At 36.9% G+C, this 19,431-nt stretch overlaps 1 protein-coding gene across 9 annotated transcripts in view; it reads left to right on the top strand.

Annotated features, from left to right (window-relative positions):
- OSBPL9 (oxysterol binding protein like 9) overlaps positions 1-19,431 on the top strand; it is a 161,322-nt gene that overhangs the window by 125,958 nt on the left and 15,933 nt on the right. For 6 of the 9 annotated variants that reach the window (XM_043461341.1, XM_043461339.1, XM_043461348.1 and 3 more), the window contains 4 exons: positions 6,990-7,028; positions 10,633-10,723; positions 12,033-12,137; positions 14,633-14,792. In XM_043461341.1, coding sequence (XP_043317276.1) covers positions 6,990-7,028; positions 10,633-10,723; positions 12,033-12,137; positions 14,633-14,792 — 395 coding nt within the window. The remainder of the gene's footprint in view (positions 1-6,989; positions 7,029-10,632; positions 10,724-12,032; positions 12,138-14,632; positions 14,793-19,431) is intronic. The other 3 variants (XM_043461342.1, XM_043461340.1, XM_043461346.1) reach the window with 1 other exon arrangement.

Below are 19,431 nucleotides of genomic sequence, written 5' to 3'. Positions count from 1 at the left end.
TGGGTTTTAATCTTCTTCCAGCTTTCTGAGTCTTTCATTTTAATTCTCACTCCCTAAAGCTTCCCACCTGCCTGAATGATTAGTGCATTGGTTCCCAAACTTTGATGCGTGTTAGAACCACGGGGCGGGGGGGCGTTAACAATTCTGATGCATGGTTCCCACCCCGGACATTCTTGTTGTAGTTGCTGTTGTATGTCACCTAGGCACTGGATTTTGCAGCTCCCAGGTTGATTCTAATGTGTAGCAAAGTTTGGGCATTCCTTGGTTATTGGGATTTTCAGGTAAGTTGTGTTAGCTTATATAACTTCATTCTTCCTTTGAACCATATGTAGAGACAGCAGTGTTCCATTCATGTGTAACTGCAGAGGAAGTAAGGAGTGAGGGGAGGGAGCAGATTGAAGATAATCTAGGAGACCCCTACAGCAGAGGTCTTGACCAGTTCATCAAGATTAGGTGATATGACCAGAAGTCACAACTCATACAAGCAAGGGAAATTAATAATGTATTTTATTTAACTCATTATATCCAAAATAATATCATTTCAACATGTAACCAATATAAAATTTCATTCACTAATGAAATATTTCCTTTTCTCTCTCCTTCTCCCTTGGCACTAAGTCATCACTATCCTGAGTATGTTTTATACTTTGAACTAGCCACATTCAGCTGCCGAATAGCCACATGTGACTAGTGGCTTCCAGACTGGACTTCACAACTCTGGATTATAATTTTAGAACTGAGTTGCCTGAACATGTTGTGTGCTGTGTGCTCAGTTGTGTCTGACTCTGCAACCCCATGGACTGTAGCCTGCCAGGCTCCTCTCTGCAAGGAATTTTCCAGACAAGAATACCGGAGTGGGTTGCCATTTCCTACTTAGGGGATCTTCCCAACCCAGGGATCAAACCCACGTCTCTTGCACCTCCTGCATTGGCAGACATTCTTTACCATTGTGCCACCTAGATACTTTTAAAGTAGATGTATCTTTACGTTATCCTTGGATCCCAGGTTCTCTCCTTGGAATATTATTCTGTGTAGACTTTTTGTTTACATCTCAGCATTCATTAATTTCTTATAAGACTTTTTAAAAAATGAGATTTTATTGTTCTTCAGTTGCTCGGTCATGTCCGACTCTTTGCGACCCCATGGACTGCAGCATGCCAGGCTTTCCTGTCCTTTCCTGTCCTGTCCCTGAGCCTGCTCAAACTCATGTCCATTGAGTCGGTGATGCCATCCAACCATCTCATCTTCTACCGTCCTCTTCTCTTCCCGCCTTCCATCTTTCCCAGCATCAGGATCTTTTCAAATGAGTCAGTTCTTCGCATCAGGTGGCCCAAGTATTGGAACTTCAGCCTCAGTCCTTTCAGTGAGTATTCAGGACTGATTTCCTTTAGGATTGACTGGTTGTCCTTACAGTCCAAGGGACTCTCAAGAGTCTTCTCCAACACCACAGTTCCAAAGCGTGAATTCTTCGGCACTCAGCCTTCTTTATGGTCCAGCTGTCACATGCATCATGAAATTCGCTCATTTAAAGTTTATGCTTTAATGGTTTTTGATATATTTACAAAGTTGCACGGCCATCACTATAATCTAATTTTAGCACATCTTTATCACTGCCCCCCAACAAAGAAACACCAGACCTGTGAAGAGTTCAATCCCTATACCTCTTTCCCTCACTCACCCTTGCTCTTGCCTCTCCTCTAATTCCTGGCAACTGCTAATCTGTTTCCTGTCTTAAACTTACCTATGGAGCTTCCCAAGTGGTACAGTGGTAAAAAATCCACCTGCCAATTCAGGAGAGGTGGGTTCGACCTCTTGGTTGGGAACAGCCCCTGGAGTAGGATATAGCAACCCATTCCATTACTCTTGCCTAGAAAATTCCATGGACAGAGGAGCCTGGCAGGCTACCATCCATGGGGTCACAGAGTCAAACATGACTCAAGTACACACGTCACACCACAGACTTGCCTATTCTGGACATTTTATATATTTAGGATCATATAATACATGGTATTTTGTGATAGGCTTCTTTCACTTAGTATAATGTTTTCAGGGTTGATCCATGTTGTAGCATGAGTCAGGACCGAATTCCTTTTTATTGCTGAATAATAGTCCTTTGAACGATATACTACATTTTGTTTATGATATACAACATTTGGCTTGTTTTCAGTTTTTGACCATTATGAATAATGCCTCTCTGAACATTTGTGTATGATGTTTTTGTGTGGATGCTTATTTTCATTTCTATTAAGTACATAGCTAGGAGTGGAGTTACTGGGTAATAAGGTAACTCTCTGTTTAACTTTTTGAGAAACTGCTAGACTACTTTTCAAAGCAGCCACACCATTTTATGTTCCATTCATAATGCATGAAGGTTCTATTTGCCGCACGTCCTCACCAACATTTGTGATTGTCTTTTTGATTATAGCCATTCTAGTGGTGTCTCAGTGATTTTCATATGCACTTCTGGAAAAGTGTTCACATTCTTTGCCTGTTATTTTAGATGGATATTTTAATCTTCTTATTTAGTTGTAAGAGTGATTTTATGTCTTCTGGATACAACTTATCAGATATGTGACTTAAAAATTTTCCTTCAAGTCTGTGGGTTGTCCTTTTACTTTCTTTATAGTGTCCTGAGAAGCATGCAAATTTTAAATTTTGATAAAATCCAGTTTATCAGTCTTATATTGCTTTTGGCTTTGGTGACTTTTCTGAGAAATCATTGCCTAAGCCTTAATGACAAAGATTTATTCCTGTGTTTTGAGTCTTATAGTTTTAGCTCTTATATTTAAGTCAGTGTATAATCTACTTTGAGTTAATCTTTGTGATGTGAGGTATGGATCCAAGTTCTTTTTTTTTGAATGTGGATATCCAGTTGTCCTAGTCCCATTTGTTGAATGTCATCAAAGTGAGTTGGAAATTTTCTTTCAACTCCATAGCATATTTATATTTTATTTTATGTAATAAGTACATGTATAGGCCCACAATTAAGAGAGCTTTCATTAGACCCCATTTCCTTATTAGAAAGATGGGAATATATTTCATGGTTTTTATTGGTTTTAAATATGGTTTTGTGTGGTTTTAAAATACTGGAGTCTATAATTCTGGTCAAAAGTCTTCCCAAATTATGTTGTGCTGGTGTTTTTGTTATGATCATATTTCCAGATCTCAGTCATGTTGGTTTGTTCAAAGAAGAGAATATCCATTGTGTTAAGGAATGAGGGATGTAAAATCAGATAAACATATTTATAATCTAAGTGGGAAGTAGCATTAGATCCTTTCTTTGTTTAATTAACATAATTCACATTGATTTCAATTGAATCTCTGGTTCAGTAGTACTTGAAATTGAGCTTTAGCTGACCCTGATAAAAGGCAACTTGTGGTTTACATACAGAACAAGAACAGCATGTATATTATCTATGGTGAAACAGATCACCAGCCCAGGTGGGATGCATGAGACAAGTGCTCGGGCCTGGTGCACTGGGAAGACCCAGAGGAATCCGGTGGAGAGGGAGGTGGGAGGGGGGATCGGGATGGGGAATACGTGTAAATCTAACCCACTGAAATGTTGTGAAGTAATTAGCCTCCAACTAATAAAAAAAAAAAAGCAACAAGAACAATAAAATTTTTAAAAAGAAAGGTAGGGTGGGGGTGGGAATGAGTGTTGTAAACCCTTTAAAATAATAGTACAAAATTCCTTAAGTTCATGATGGGAATGGATTGGTAGTAAGGCGTTTAATAGTCTGTAGGTTCATCTAGATTTGACTCTGCCTTGAAAGATAAAGCACAACAGTAACAAAAATAGTAAACCCTGCCTTAAAATACCCTGTAGATAGCATTTATTATTGAGAACACTTTGAGGGAAAAATTGTCAGATATTTAAGTTTATTTTTTTTCTTCCAGTTTTATTGAGATATAGGAGACTGCACTGTGTAAGTTATGGGTGTGATTAACTTTACTGTTAATACATCATAAAAGTTTATCGCAGTCGGTTTAATGACCATCCATTATGTCATTCAGATACAAAATCAAAGAAATAGAAAAAAAATTTTGTGTGATAAGAACTCTTAAGGTTACTTTCTTAACCCCTTTCGTATATAACATACAGCAGTGTTAGTTATATGTATGATGTTGTACAATACATTCCTAGTACTTATTTATCTTAAAACTGGATATTTAAGTTTATTTAAGTTACACCAGAAGTAAAAGTGGTGGTTTTCTTGGATAATATGATGTACTATATCAGTAATGTGTTGCTATATAACAAACCCGTGTAAACTGTCTTAAAATAGCAGTCATTTATTTTGCTCACAAATCGGGGGTGATTTGGGTAGGCCTCACGACTTGTTTCTGTTTCACACAGTGCCTGTTGTTGGCATAATTGCAGGGGTAGGGGGAGGGACCGAAGGATGCACTTTCAAGATGACTCACTCACATGCTTGGGAAACTGAGCTGTGGCCTAGGTTCTCCTCCACATAGTTCTCTTTAAAATTGTTTGGCCTTTCTCACGGTGTGGTGATTGGGTTCCAAGGTATTTCTATGACCTGGTCTCAGGAGTCATAAATAGTCACTTCTGTTAGGTTTATTGGTAGAGACAGTCACAAAGTTTTGAGGGTAGGGGCCATGAACTCTACCTCCTGTTGGGGCCGTTTTTGGAAATTTTAATCTACGCCATGTGTTTCTTTCCACTTTATTGCCACTTACATGTATTTCTGAGAAATTCTTTGGAAAAAATCAATTTAATGTTTAGCAAGTTAGTAGAAAACTAAAAGTAAAATAAAATATCATCTGAGCAAGAAACTTTAAAATTTTCCTATCTCTGTAGTTCTCAAGATTTTATTTTCAACTGCCTCTATTAAGAATTACTGAATCCAAAACTTTGGATACTGTAAATATATATATAGTTAATTCACTTGGGCAAATCCCAGCATGAATTATGTACTTATCAGCATGCTTTTATTCTCAAGGATATGCAAAGTATATGCAAAGAAAATATGCATTGTGCTGGCATCACCCCTGGGTTTGGTGATGTGCTTGGAGGGCACAGCATGTAGCTCTCCTCATAGATATGGTTTATTACAGCAGAGGAGCCAAAGCAAAATCAGCAAAGGAAAAAGGCACGTGGGGCCAAATTCAGAGGAAACTAGGCCCGGACTTCCGACAGTCTTCTCCCAGTGAGATCATACAAGGTGTGCGTCATTCCTCCAGCAACACATTGTGACAACACATGAGAAGTGCCTGCCAGGGAAGCTTATTAGAGACTCGGTGCCCAAAGTTTTTACTGGGGTCTGGTCCTGTGGCACTCTCTGCCTTGCACTTAGCAAATTCCAGAGTCCCAGAAGGAAAGCACGTGTTCAGCATAAACCAACCGTTCGGGTTGCTTAAGTAGTTCAGGCACAGTGAGGTACCCTTATGATAGTTAGGTGCTGGGAACCCTCCTAAAATCCAAGTTCCCAGACACCAGCCAAAGGCCAACTTTGTAGGCAGGCTTTTCTAAGGATAGCCGTTTCAGGCCTGCTGTGTTAATTCTTTCTTTTTTTTTAAATTATCCCCTAATCTTTAAATTGTTCTTAACTGATCCTTCAATGTTGTAGGTTTTCAGTAAACTCCATGGTTAAAGAGTTAAACATAAATGAGATATAACTTGGCTATTAACTTTAAAACCAAAGCCAAATATCAATTTCTGTTAAAACTTGAACGCTTCCTGATAGTATGGAGTTGAAACGCTAACAGTTTTAAGCTAAATATATTGTCTGTGTATTATTATGGATTATAGTTACAGGAGCAAATACGTTCAATAACTTTCCACCAGCTTCTTCTTAAGTACATTCTTGGAGAGGAGAGATGAGTTAAGGAGCTTGAGTTCTGGAACTAAACTACATGTCTTGGAGTCCTGGCTTCTCACACTGTCTCAGTTTTCTCATCTATCCAAGGAGAAGAATAATAATATCTACTTGATAGAGTTGTAGGTGAAATAGGTGAATTAATGTACACACGTATCTTGCTTTGTTGCATTTTGCAGATACTACTTTTTACAAATTGAAGGTTTGTGGCAGCCTTGTGTCGAGCAAGTCTGTTGGCGTCATTTTTGCAGCAGCATTTGCTGACTTTATGGTCTGTCACGTTTTGGTAATTCTCACAGTATTTCAGACTTTTTCATTATTACTGTATTTGTTATGGCGATCTGTGATCAGTGGTCTTTGATATTACTACTGCAACTCACTGAAGGCTCAGATGATGGTTAGCATTTTTTAGCAATAAAGTATTTAAAATTAAGGTATGGACATTGTTTTTTAAGACATAATGCTGCTGCACTCTTGATAGGCTACCAGGATAGTGTAAATATAACTTTTATGTGCACTGGGAAACCAAAAAATTTGTGTGAATTGCTTTATTGTGATATTTGTTTTATTGTGGTGGACTGGAATACCTCTGAGGTCTATGGCTGTATGTAAAGTATCTGCCAGGTAGTATGTGTTAGCCCCTATATCATCATTCTGTGGTTATAGTAATTCATCTATTTATAAAAGAATATAATTTGGGGGCTGGTAGCCAGAATATGGGAAGTTGTGTCTATCCTAAGTTTTTAAAGATATATGATTGTCATATCTTTAAAGTACAGTAAGAGGTTGGGGGTGTGGAGAGTAGGAATAATTTGCTATGAAGTTAAACCTTTAATCCTCAATTAATGTATCTACTTTTTTTTTTATGTATCTACTTTTAATCATTGCTACCAATGTGACTGCACAGTTCAATAGGATATTTCTACAAATAATTAAATGCCTGTATAGAAAAATAATTTCCATGTACTTGGTTAGAATTCTGTTTGGCTAGGAATGGACAAGTGAAATTATCTTAGTGGAAACAGATTAGTAGTTTTCTAACATTGTTGCTTACACAGTAAAATAAGCTTTCTTACCAGGGAAGAGAGTACACAAGGCGTTAACTTAAATGAAAGAATGAAGTTAATATTTTTAACATTTCTCCTTAAGGACCAGTATATTGTGGAGAATCACGCAGATGGAATTATAGTAAGTTTAATCTAATCTTTACTCCGCTTTACTTCTGCAGAGCATTAATAACCAGTTATGTCAGGAGAAGCCTGAATTTCCACTTATTTTTCAACACAAATCCCTCTTTTTACCCACTCACTGCTCTCTATTGTTGATTCTTGCGATTTCCTTCAGCTCTTACAGTTGGCCGTCTTTCAGCAATCATTTGGAGGGGAAATGTAGATCTTAAAATTAAGTGTTGGTTCTTATTGAATCACCTTGCATGTGTTAACTTGACGGGTTAATCACGGTGTAAAAATGCGGCTTTTATGACTAAATACTGCATAACTCACAATGCTACCTTTCTTGGCAAACTTTTCCTAATGAAAGTAGGGGGCACAGTACTGAAACATATCTTAATCTAATTATATGTTTATAGGTTTCTTTCTTTCTTTCTTTCTTTTTTTTTTTAGATTTTGTGTATTGTGTTAGCTGTCACTGCCGCTGTGGTGTATACTGCTTTTTCGTAGCAGCAGGTTGTAATGTGAATTTTTTCACGTATAGCCATTTTCTCTTCTTTCCTTCCCTTGATTTTTTACTCTTCCCTTTTATTCAACTTGGCCACCAAAAAGAAAATTTTATTGGAAATAAAAGTTAGAGTTTGAAAGTTTGCAGTTTAAGCTTCCCTGATTTTATGATACATGTGTGACTTGTGTTCAGACTGTATTTTTGAAGCATGAGGCAGCCTCTTTTTTTTAGTCTTAAGGCTTTACAAATGCCAGAGGTCTGCAAACTCATTTTGTAAATCTTCAAAACCATCTTATGATTATACTTGAAAGGATGAGTATGTTATCTTTTTATTTGCTGTAAAATGAACACAAGTTAGATGTCTATGTTGTTTACATATTTCTTGAGAAAACAGAGATAAGAGAAACATTTTTTAAATTTGAATTGAACACTTTGAAATTTTTGTTTCTCTTCACAGTATGAATTCAGGGTTTGAGTCCTGGTGATTTAATAGAACTATGTGATATAAATACATAATATAATATATCTCTTCCTGAGATAGCAGCTAAGATTATAAGCCTCATGGAAAAAGACTATGTAAGTTGTCTAGAATTTCATGGTTCCTTAAGACCTTAAGGAAAAATAATGATGGCAGTTATTTTTATCTCTTTTCCCTCAAAGCAAATCAGTTACTTTTTATTATGTTAACAGTTTTATAAAGCATACCAAAAATGTTTGATTATTTGCAGTTTAAAAACATCTAGAAAGTTTATATTCATAGAAAATCTAAACTTATAGAAAACAGACATATTTGAATCATTTGATTAGGGACCATAGCATTTTTCCCTAAGAGTTGTTTTTTTTTTTTTTTTAAGGAATTGTATATGGTTTAGGCTTTGAATCCAGACCACTAGGACCTAGCCCTGCCAGTTACTAGCTGTGACTGCAGGCAAGTTACTTAACCTTTGAGTCTTCTTTTCCTCATCTGTTAAGAAAAGTGACTTCTACCTCAGAGGGTTGTTATAAGATAGTATGCACATAGTGCTCAATAAATGTTAGCTATACATACATGTATGTGTATATAATTAATATATTTTGTATTGTATTGCATGAACTTTATTAATGTTAACAACAGATTAGGGCTCGGGATTGTCATTTGTTTGCACTTCTCCAGCTCTTCACGTTCTTTTTTAAAGCAAAGCATAGAATGTTATTTGACATATTTTAGCCTGAAGTTGATTGATCACAGATTGTTAGATATGTGTAGAATAGTTGTCTTTTCTGTTAACAACAGCAGCAAGAAATATTTGGTGCCTTTAACATACATCTTAAAAAGTCTAAAAGTGTTCTGTGGGATTGACAAGCCTAATCTTAGGCTTTTGAAAAACAGAAGATTGCATTCAAAAGATAGAATTCTGGTCCATTTTCCCAAAGTTATTTTATTTCTTGGTGTCTTTATAAATTTTACTTACATTAATGTAATAGGTGGGAATAAGGAGGCAGGATGTTCTTGTCCCTGTGGCTCAAAGTATTAGAAGTGGGATTTTGCCTTTGTTAAAGCACCTGGGTCCCTTTAGAGAAAAATTACTATTTAAAAATAAGAACTATGTTCTAAGAACAGCTCCAGGATTGTTGAGACACTTGTTTAGTTATTATGGCCCAGCCTGGTATCTGAAAATAGAATCCTAAAGTAATAACCAGAAAGCCTTTAGAGACCATAGCATCCAGACATTTCTTCATTTTATACACTGGGAAAGTAAGGCCCACAGCAGATTAGACTTGCCAGGTCACTGGTAGAGCAAGGATTCTAGGAATTAAAGTTCTAAGTCTCTGTTTCCGTGCTTTTCCTAGTGCTTTGGAACCTTCCCCACTTCACTTTACTGAGTTTTAAAATTATTAATTATCGTTTTCAGAGTTTCTTCTCTGTGTCCTTTATATCCTAGGCCCAGAATATTTATGGTAGATTGACTGTTGTGACAGAATTCTTGTGTTTAAATTACTTAATTTAAGAGATCTGATTTAGTGATTTTTCTGTATGCAGAGAGGGGTTTCAGAAAAAAATTAACTCAGGTATTAAATAAGAATGCTATAAGAAACTTTCCCATTATCTCAATTTCCATTGTTAGGTGCTTTTAAATTTTCACAAATGCTTTTGAAGCTCATTCATCAGTAAAGTACATCTTTTCTAATTCTATTTTAGTATTTTCTGTTATAAGCTCTGCCTAATAAATTTGAAGTTGAGTTTTCCAGGTCAAGGAAAGCTGAAGAACTTTTTATTTCTTGGGTTTTATCTAATATAGTCTTCTAAATGGTGGATTTAAACTTTTTTTTTTTTTTTGGATTTAAACTTTACTTTGGCAAAGACCTTGGTTTAAAATCTCCCCCTCCTCCAAATAAAAAAAAAATCAGGAAGCTGTGGAGTCTTGTTTTTAAAATACCATTATGCTGGCAAAATAGTTTCTTGGCTTGGAGTCAGAAAACCTAGGCTTTTTTTTTTTTTCTCTCTCTCTCAAATGTAACTACATGTTTGAGTATTTTTTTTCCTTCTAAATCCTCAAGAAAAAAAAAGCTTTCTTCCCCCAACAACCAATTAGGAGATACGTTTCTTTGCCTTTAGTGACTGTAGAGCTAGATGCCTGTACAGTGCAATACACATTGACGGAAGGTGGCAATAGTCTGGGATGTGAAGATAAGATTATAGTGGTGCAGGTATATTAGCTCGTCATAGGTATAGTGCTCGTTAATACCAAAGTAAGAGCATTTCTCCCTGCTTTGATATTTGTGTTGAATTAAAAATTTGAGACGCACTGAGTTGAATTGAGAATTTATTGTTTTGGCTTCCTGAAACCATTCTACAACTCTTTCCAAGTGTTTTCGTTTGGCTTCACCTTTCTATGTGACAGATTCATTCATTTTTCCTCTTTACTATGCTTTTTGAGAAATTTTTTTATAAGAAACTCTTAACCTGCTGTATAGTAAAGTTGTTTTATTTCCTCGTTAAAATTTGACCAACATGTCTGCAAAGCTGCTCCCAGGACTTTGCTGTCAGAAATGTGGGCATTTCATACATTTGGGAGGGTCAACACCAGAAGGGTAATTACAATAAAAATAACTATGCCGTGCTTCTTTACCTCAGAGTACTATTAATCCTGTGGATGCAATATATCAACCTAGTCCCTTGGAACCTGTGGTCAACACAATGCCTTCCCAGACTGTCTTACCTCCAGGTATGGTATAGTATTTGGAAAAATGTTTCACAGATTTATTAATGACAAAAACCTTTTTTTTTTAAATGGCAGTTGTAATCTTGAAGAACTCATTTTTTTTTTTTTTTTTTGTAATAAGTAAAAGGAATTTCACACACAAATACAGCCAAAAATGAACTTGAAAAAAATGATACTATTTTTGGGATTGGAGGTTTTTAAATACAATTCAAAAGCTTTTGGTTTTCAAAGTGAGATGGAAGACAAACATGATTACTTGGATTAGCTGATAGGACTGAATCCCATGACCCAGGATTCATGGCTACCAAGGAAAACATAATATACCTTGATCTACTTGAAGGTAACCCAGAAATGTTCTATTTTTGTGTATTCTTTATAAATCTGAATTATACAAGTGATTTCTTTATGGTGGACTTCAGGATAATGAGAAAGTGAGGAATGAGATTTTGATGCCTACTGATTAGTTACACATGTTTATTTTTAAGGATAGAGTAGTAATTTTTTTTTTTTTAAACTGGCAAAGGAGGGCTTAGGTCCAAAACCCACTGATTCCTTTTACTTTTTTGTGGCATCCAACATTTCAGTTGTTGGGTGAAATGTTCTCATTGGTGATGACGTTAAGTCAGAAATTTTACTGGGGGGAAAAAAATCTTTTTAAAATTACTTACAAGTATGTGAGGTCTTTTTAGGAATTTTTCTCCTTAGGAGAAAATTAGGAGCATAATATCTCATGAGACTAAAGAGGAAGTACCATACCTCATTTTAGATTTTACATGGGTTTAATCCTCGGATGCATGCTCTGTGCATGTTAAGTTGCTCAGTTGTGTCTAGCTGTTTGCAACCTATGGACCAGTCTCCTCTGTCTATGGGATTCTCCAGACAAGAATACCGGAGTGGGTTTCTATACCCTCCTTCAGAGTATCTTCCCAACCCGGGGATCAAACCCGAATTTCTTAGGTCTGATGTGTTGGCAAGCAGATTCCTTACCTCTGAGCCACCTGGGAAGCCCATCCTTGGGGAGGAAACAGTTTATCATCACAAGCATTTGCTGGTTGTACAGAGCAATTGTACTGAGAGATTGGCCTATCTTGACTAGTCTTTGATCTCCTACCTAGCGTCTCAAAACTCGGTAGCCTACCATCATTGAGTTTAAAGAGGATAGGGCTTCGGAAAGGAGTAGCAGCATGAAAGGTGACTTACTGGAACATAGTCTCAAAAGTTACTGATCTTTAAGATTTTAAATTCCACAGAGTTGTAGTTAAAAGTGTGTTTGGCTTTTTCTCTCACTTATTTCACATCTTAAATCTCCTAGAACCTACTCAGTTGTGTAAGTCAGAGCAGCGTCCATCCTCTCTACCAGTTGGACCTGTATTAACAACCTTGGGACATCATCAGACTCCAACACCAAATAGTACAGGTACAGATTTGTGTGATTCCTTTACTTCTCATAACTGCCCATTAACATTTGAGATTTGTGTCTGATTACTGATGGGAAAACATTGAAGAAAGGTGGTATATTTTGCATTGGAGTTACCTTAGTTTTACCATTATAGTTCCATCCATGAAGTGGTTAGCTTTGTGATTGAACCAGAAATTTAATAATAATTATAATTTATATGACATAAATTATTGCAGAATTTTGTGTTATTTGTTGTGATTTATTTTGAAGATATGTATTGACTTTTTAAAAAAATTGCTCAGGTTAGATTTATATACTTTCTTATTGTAAAGGAATCAAATAATACAGAAGTATGAGAACAAAAGCTGTAAATCTTCTTTACTGTTTGTTGTTTGCATACATGTATGTACATGTCTATCTGTATTACATACTTTCATTACTGTTTTTGTTCTAACCTAAATGAGATCATATGGTTCTGTGACTTTCTCAATTTTCATTTAACCGAGAACCATTTAGAGAACTTTCTGTGTTTATACACTTAGGTCTACAACATACTTTTTACAGCTGCTCAGGGAGCTATTACCTGTTTTCCTGCTGATGGACATTTAGGTTAATTGCAGTATTTTCCTATTATAAGCAGTATTTCAGGGAATACTCTTGAACAGCAACTTGAGCACATAATGTATTTTTATGGATAGATTTATCGGCCACATTTTTCACCAATTTTATAAGCAAAAAAAGGAAACTTGATTTTAATTTGCATTTTCTTAATTTGTTTAGATTCCTGGTTTTTATTTTTTTCTCTGGTTCACAAGGATGCTATCAATGTTAGTATAGATTTATTCCTTATTTTAAAACTAATCAGGTTGATGTTGAGTTATCAGTTGAACTAAACTCAAGGGAGCACTTGGTTTTTGTCCCTATTCCACCTGGAGGCCAAAATCAAAACCACATGAAGGACATGGGAGATGAGCCCCTGCTATTGCTCCACAGATTCTTTCCTGGGTGGGACTTTCCTGTGTAATAATGAAAAGCTACCCTGTGATTTTTAGCCCAATATGAAATTTGAATTAGTAAAAATGCAGATGCTGTTACTTTGGATTTTTAATATTTAACAGCCTGAACCATATGTCTTCTTAATTTTGGAAAAAAGCAAGCAACAAGAAGAGCTCTCTTATTTGAAACTGTAAAGTGATGATAAGCAATTTGAATAATAAAGTTGAAATGTTTGGCTGACTTTTTTCTATATATCATTACACTTTGCCATTTTAAAAATGGTATCTGTGTTTCTTTTTTTATAAGGAGGAATTATGTTAGAATTTTCAAACAGCCAAAATATATCCATTTGGAAATATAAAATACTAGTCAGTTACAAACTTTGAAAAAGTTGGCATTTTTTATGTACATGAAGTTTAGAGTCATTAATTAGTTATAATGATAAATAATTTAGGATAAATTAGGAGGCATTATAAAAATATAACATTTTAGAGTAGGTGGATTTAAAGAAATCTTTTGTGGTTTATGTCTTGTTTGGTTTTTCAGCCTAAATTCTTCATCTTTCTTTCCTTTATCTCTGTCACTAATACATAAAAAAGGAAAACAATTTTTTCTCTCATAAGGAAAACTCAATTCTTTGGATTGCAGTTCCCATTCTAACTCATTTTCTTCTTGAATACATTTTCAGTTTTGTGTGGTTGCCGGGACTATTTGCATATTACTTAATCATTTGTAATTCCTGGTCTCTTTCTTCCTTTCTCTGTCATTTTTTCCCCCTTAATTCAATAAGGGAAAATTTATTTCCCATCTTATTGCTGATATGGAGCAGGGCAGGTGGGTGGGGAGAAGATTTTAAAGTCATTTGCTAAGATGAACTATCTCTGGCATTCCCACAATAAGCTTTGCCTATTTAGGCAGCAAACTTTCTGTGTTTATGTTTTAAAAATATCTTTGTGAACATGGTAACTGAGTGCAGCAGGTGGATGTGCGCTCTCATAACTGTTGAAGCGTAGACTGTGGAATGGGCAAAAAATCCATGGGTGTCTCTGGATTCATTTTTATTGCTGCTGTTCTTGTTTCTTCTAGAAGTGTGGCATTGGCTTTTAGATTGTCAGCAGTGACTTTACTCTCCACCAGACATTGGTAGCAGTTTGGCATAAATTGCCTGAGAGTCCTTAGATGCTCAACAAATACTTTTTAAATTGCTCTCAATATTTCACTGTTCTGTTTGATACTTTCATTGTTATTTTTTATTACTAGACAATGAACCCCAGATGATTATCAAAGAGACATAGCATTTTTTCATTTATTTAGAAGGCTGTGTCCCATTCTCTAATGTGATTTGCCTTTTTCTTTGTCTAGTTTAAATGTTGATTTTCTTTACAAATAGTCTAGGGACTTCTGCCAACTTAACTCTTTTCTTGACTTTAATAGGTCTGCTTTGACCCCATCTTTCTAATTTCTTCCTTTCTATTACCAACATTGTCTCTTAATTTAAAACTCTTTTAACTTTCTAGGCAGTGGCCACTCACCACCTAGTAGCAGTCTGACTTCTCCAAGCCATGTCAACTTGTCTCCAAACACCGTCCCAGAGTTCTCTTACTCTAGCAGTGAAGATGAATTCTATGATGCAGATGAATTTCATCAGAGTGGCTCATCACCAAAGCGCTTAATAGAGTAAGTAGGTGAACTAACTGTATTGACATGAGTCTCCTGATTTTTTAAAATGTGATTTGATTTTAAAACTGGTGTTAATGACAAGCTCCTTTACAAATTATTATTTGGAAAAAATGAAAAAGTCAGCTTATTTTCAGTTGACTTACTGAGTCAAGGCTAGTTCTGTGAGAATGTTCATTTTACTCCCGATTTAATTTAAATGGAATAAGTTAGCATCAGTTGTGGTAACATGCCAGGATTGGGGCTTTATTTCCATAGAACCAGTATTAGGAGAGGATCAAATGAAAGTGAGGATGCTAGGAATTATTCCTATAAGAGGAGGTTACTATTACTTGTTTTGTATTAGAGTGGAGGTATTCAGGTACCTATAAGTAAGGCCCTCTACTAGCCTGGTAGAAGAATGATGTGTTTAGCACTTTGGACCCCATGGACTGTAGCCTGCCAGGCTCCTCTGTCCATGGAATTTTCCAGGCAAGAAGAATACTGGAGCAGGTTGCCACGTCCTCCTCCACAGGCTTTTTCAGACCCAGGAATCAAACCCATGTCTCTTGTGTCTCCTACATTGGCAGGCGGATTCTTTATCACTAGCGCCACCTTATACAGAAGTGAAACAAGAGCCAGTCCTTGCCCTCAGGAACTTACAGTCTTTTCTGGGGAAAACAGACTTGTATAATTCAGTGTGAAATATGCTTTATAAGAATAAGCCCAGGAAGAATTGGGAGCGTTTTGAAGTCCTGAGAAGTCAAGAAAGGATTCACAGAGGATGGAGGGAATGTGATCCTAAGATGAGATGTGGATGAGAGAGAAGGGTCATGGGGGTGAGAAGAGGAGGGGGAAATGGCAAATGTTCTTCTCATGGAGATGGAGCCCTAATAAGAAAGGCCTGGGGGCAGCAGGGGCTTGGTTTCTTTGAGAAGCTATAAGCTAGTGAGCATGGCTGAGTGTGGTTATAAGTTGTGGGAAGTGGTTAAGAAGATACAGGATACAGGAGAGGTTGACAAGGGCCAGGTCTTGAAGGAGTCCTTTTAGCCTTTTATGAATTTTGAACATTTTCTCTCAGGTGATGGCAGCTGCTGGTCAGGTCTACCTTTTAGAAAAATAGATGGGAAATATATGCCTAAATTGTATAGAATTGAGTACGGTGGGAATGCATTATGTGTAGGAAGACCAGCCAAAACTGGGTAGGAAATTGAGAAATGTTGATAACCTGAGCTAAGGTCAAAGCATAGGAATGGAGGGAAGCCTGTGGACTCCAGAGATACAAAGTAGGCAGATTTTGGCAGATAGTGATGGTAGATTTTCTTTTATTAGGAGATATTTGACCTATTTTACACTGTCAGGTCAAAGCTAGGTATGTTCCATTGTACAGAAAAGGTCTTTCTTTACACATAAAGTCACTTACATATTAGTTAAAGACAGTGACAGTCACTCAGTTGTGTCCAACTCTTTGTGACCCCATGGACTATACAATCTGTGGAATTCTCCAGGCCAGAATACTGGAGTGGGTAGCTTTTCCCTTCTCCAGGGGATCTTCCCAACCCAGAGATTGAACCCAGGTCTCCCGCACTGCAGGCGGATTCTTTACCAGCTGAGCCACAAGGGAAGCCCAATAATACTGGAGTGGGTAGCCTATCCCTTCACCAGGGGATCTTCCCGACCCAGGAATTGAACCGGGGTCTCCTGCATTGTAGGCGGATTCCTTACCAATTGAGCTCTCAGAGAAGCCCACTTACATGATAGCCAGTCAGCAAAGTCCTTTTTATCCCTGCTGGTATATAGGTTGCTATGGGTAGACTTTGGATTCTGGAATCTTAGAAAGAAATAATAGGTTCTAAATCTGTTTTGCTTTAAAAGTGTGTGATCTTGGTCAAGTTACTTAACCTGTGTAATCCTGTTTCCTTGTTGGTAAAATGAGGATGATAATAGTTTCAACTTCAAGGAGTCATTGTGAACATGTAGATGACAATAATGTCAATCAAGTGCTGGCATGTATAATAAGTATGCAGTAAGCGATAGCTGTTACAGAAAGCAAATTAACATTTATTTGCTTTAATGTTCCTATATTTGTTGTAGATGTAACTGGCTTACTTTTTGTTGGGTATTTTTTCCAACTCTCCTGCATCTCAAAGAGTAAATGCTATCGTTGCAGTTTGGGGTTTGCTTTGAAATACAGTACAGGTTTGGAAATGATTATATGTGAATTTGCAAGCTGAGTACCATCAGCCAAACTTAGACCTTGAACCTTGGTTTCTTTTAATAAGAAATCTTGTGTAGCACTTCAGTTCTCTTAAGTTTGCACATGAACTGAGAAATACAGTATCATATGTAATTGTACCATAACTGTTCAGAATCTCAAAATATATCAGGAAAATGACTATATTAATTCAGGAAGTTTTGTTACATAGTAGATCAAATTCAACATTTGAATGTGAGAAACGTAAAATATATTCCATTAGGTGAATACATACTGTTACTAACGTGAGAGGAAGAGAGATTTGAGCCCACAGTTCAAGACTAGTTCAGCAGAAAGAGTTTGGTTTAGCATGTTGGTTTCTTAATGTTTGTATGTGGGGCAGTAAACTATTACAAGACCATTATTAACAGTTTGCCAATAGAAATTTCACTTTCATTTTGAAAAATAATTTTTATAATGGGTTAAAAGAAAAAACAGGCATTTGGGAGAAAATTTCAAAATAAAGATTATTATTGATTTTTGAAGTGTTAAGTCATTGTTTGTTTAAACAGAGTTAAAGACAGTCTCCTTCATGGGACATTAGCTATTATTTGAAACATAGTACAAATTGAGTATCAAAATGAATCATTTATCCTCTAGAAACCTAACTATATTTGTTAAAAGCTTGATGATGATATGATATGGTTAGCCTCCTTACTACATCACTGATAGTCAGTCTCTGGCCCAGTTTTAGGGGTACTCCTTAAATTTTAAATGCTTGCTTACCTGTTGTACCTGTAATAGACATGTCTACAAAGTTACCTGCAGGCCCATAGGCATTTCTTTTTTCTCCTTAGAAACTTCCTTCTCTGTGCTCTCCCAGTACCCACCCCATAACAAACATATGGTCTATGAATATGCCTTAATTCCCTATATGCCTTAATCTAGATTCCAAAACTAGTAGGGACTATAGGTATTTTATTTGGCCAGCACAGTGTTTGTTGACTTCTTTTTCTTTTTTAATGGGAGTTTAAATCCCTTCAAATTGACTATGCTGGCTCCAGCTCTCCATTGTCTCATGGAATGGGGAGTGCTCAGTCGTGTCTGACTCATTGAGACCCCATGGACTGTACCCCGCCAGGCTCCTCTGTTAAATTTTCAGGCAAGAATACTGGAATGGGTTGTCATTTCCTCCTCCAGGGGATCTTCCCAACCCAGGAATCGAATCTGGTCTCCTGCACTGCAGGTGGTTTCTTTTACTGCTGAGCCCTGGGAAGCCCACCTGACCCTATTCACATATTTAGGCTTCCCTGGTTGGTCAGCGGTAAAGGGTCTGCCGGCAGTTCAGGAGACTACCTTCAAGGTAGGAGACACTGGTTCGATCCCTAGGCCAGAAAGATAGCCTTGAGAAGGAAATGGCAGCCCACTGCAGTATTCTTACCTGGGAAATCCCACGGACAGAGGAGCCTGGCAGGCTACAGTCCGTGGGGTCGCAAGAGTCAGACTCAACTTGGCAGTTACACCACCATCACCACCATTCTCATACGGATGCTGCCTGGTGTCTGTAGGCAGTGAGCTTGTGTGCCACCTGCTGGCCATCAGCTGCTACCACTAGTTTTCTAGTCTTGAGTCAAGTTTCTTTCTATCTACAGTATCTCTCCCTGAAGGAAGAGAATTTGAAAGCTTAAGTCCTTCCACCATTCAGTTTCTAAAGACCTGTCGTAATGATAACTTCTCTGTGAACTAATGTTCTAACATAGGCAGAGCACAGAAGATTTTTAGGGTAATGAAACTATGCTCTGCAATACTACAATGACGGACACTTTATCAACATCCATTTGTCAAAATCCTTAGAATGTACAAAACCAAGCGTGAAGCCTGCTGTAAACTATGGACTTTCAGTGATAATGCCATGTCATGTCAGTTCATCAGTTGCTGCAAATGTACTACTGCTCCGGTGCAGGATGTTGATGGTGGGGAAGTTGTGCGTATGGGAATTCTGTACTTTCTGCTCAGTTTTGCTCTGAACCTAAAATAGCTCTTTAAAAATATCACGCTTATCATTAAATAAGAAATCAAGGGAGGGGGGATCGGGATGGGGAACACATGTAAATCCATGGCTGATTCATGTCAATGTAAGGCAAAAACCACTACAATAATGTAAAGCAGTTAGCCTCCAACTAATAAAAATAAATGGAAAAAAAAATCAAAAGAAAGTAATCAGGGCAAACTATGTTTAAATTAGAATATATAATGTGTTTTGCTGGCAAAGGAAATGATTTCCTACTTCCGTATTCTTGCCTCAGAAACCCCATGGACGAAGTGGCTGGTGGGCTGTAGTCTGTGGGGTCACAGAAGAGGCGAGCACAACTTGGCAACTGAAGAACAGTAGCGTTTTGCATCTATAAATTTGCAATAAAAGACTTTAATATGTGTACCATTTTATAAACGATACCTGCAATGTGA

Source organism: Cervus canadensis, chromosome 2 (genome assembly GCF_019320065.1).
Source record: "Cervus canadensis isolate Bull #8, Minnesota chromosome 2, ASM1932006v1, whole genome shotgun sequence".
In the NCBI taxonomy this organism is placed as follows: Eukaryota; Metazoa; Chordata; class Mammalia; order Artiodactyla; family Cervidae; genus Cervus; species Cervus canadensis.
Note: the sequence above shows the minus strand (reverse complement) of the source record. Positions and strands in the feature narration are given on the sequence as shown.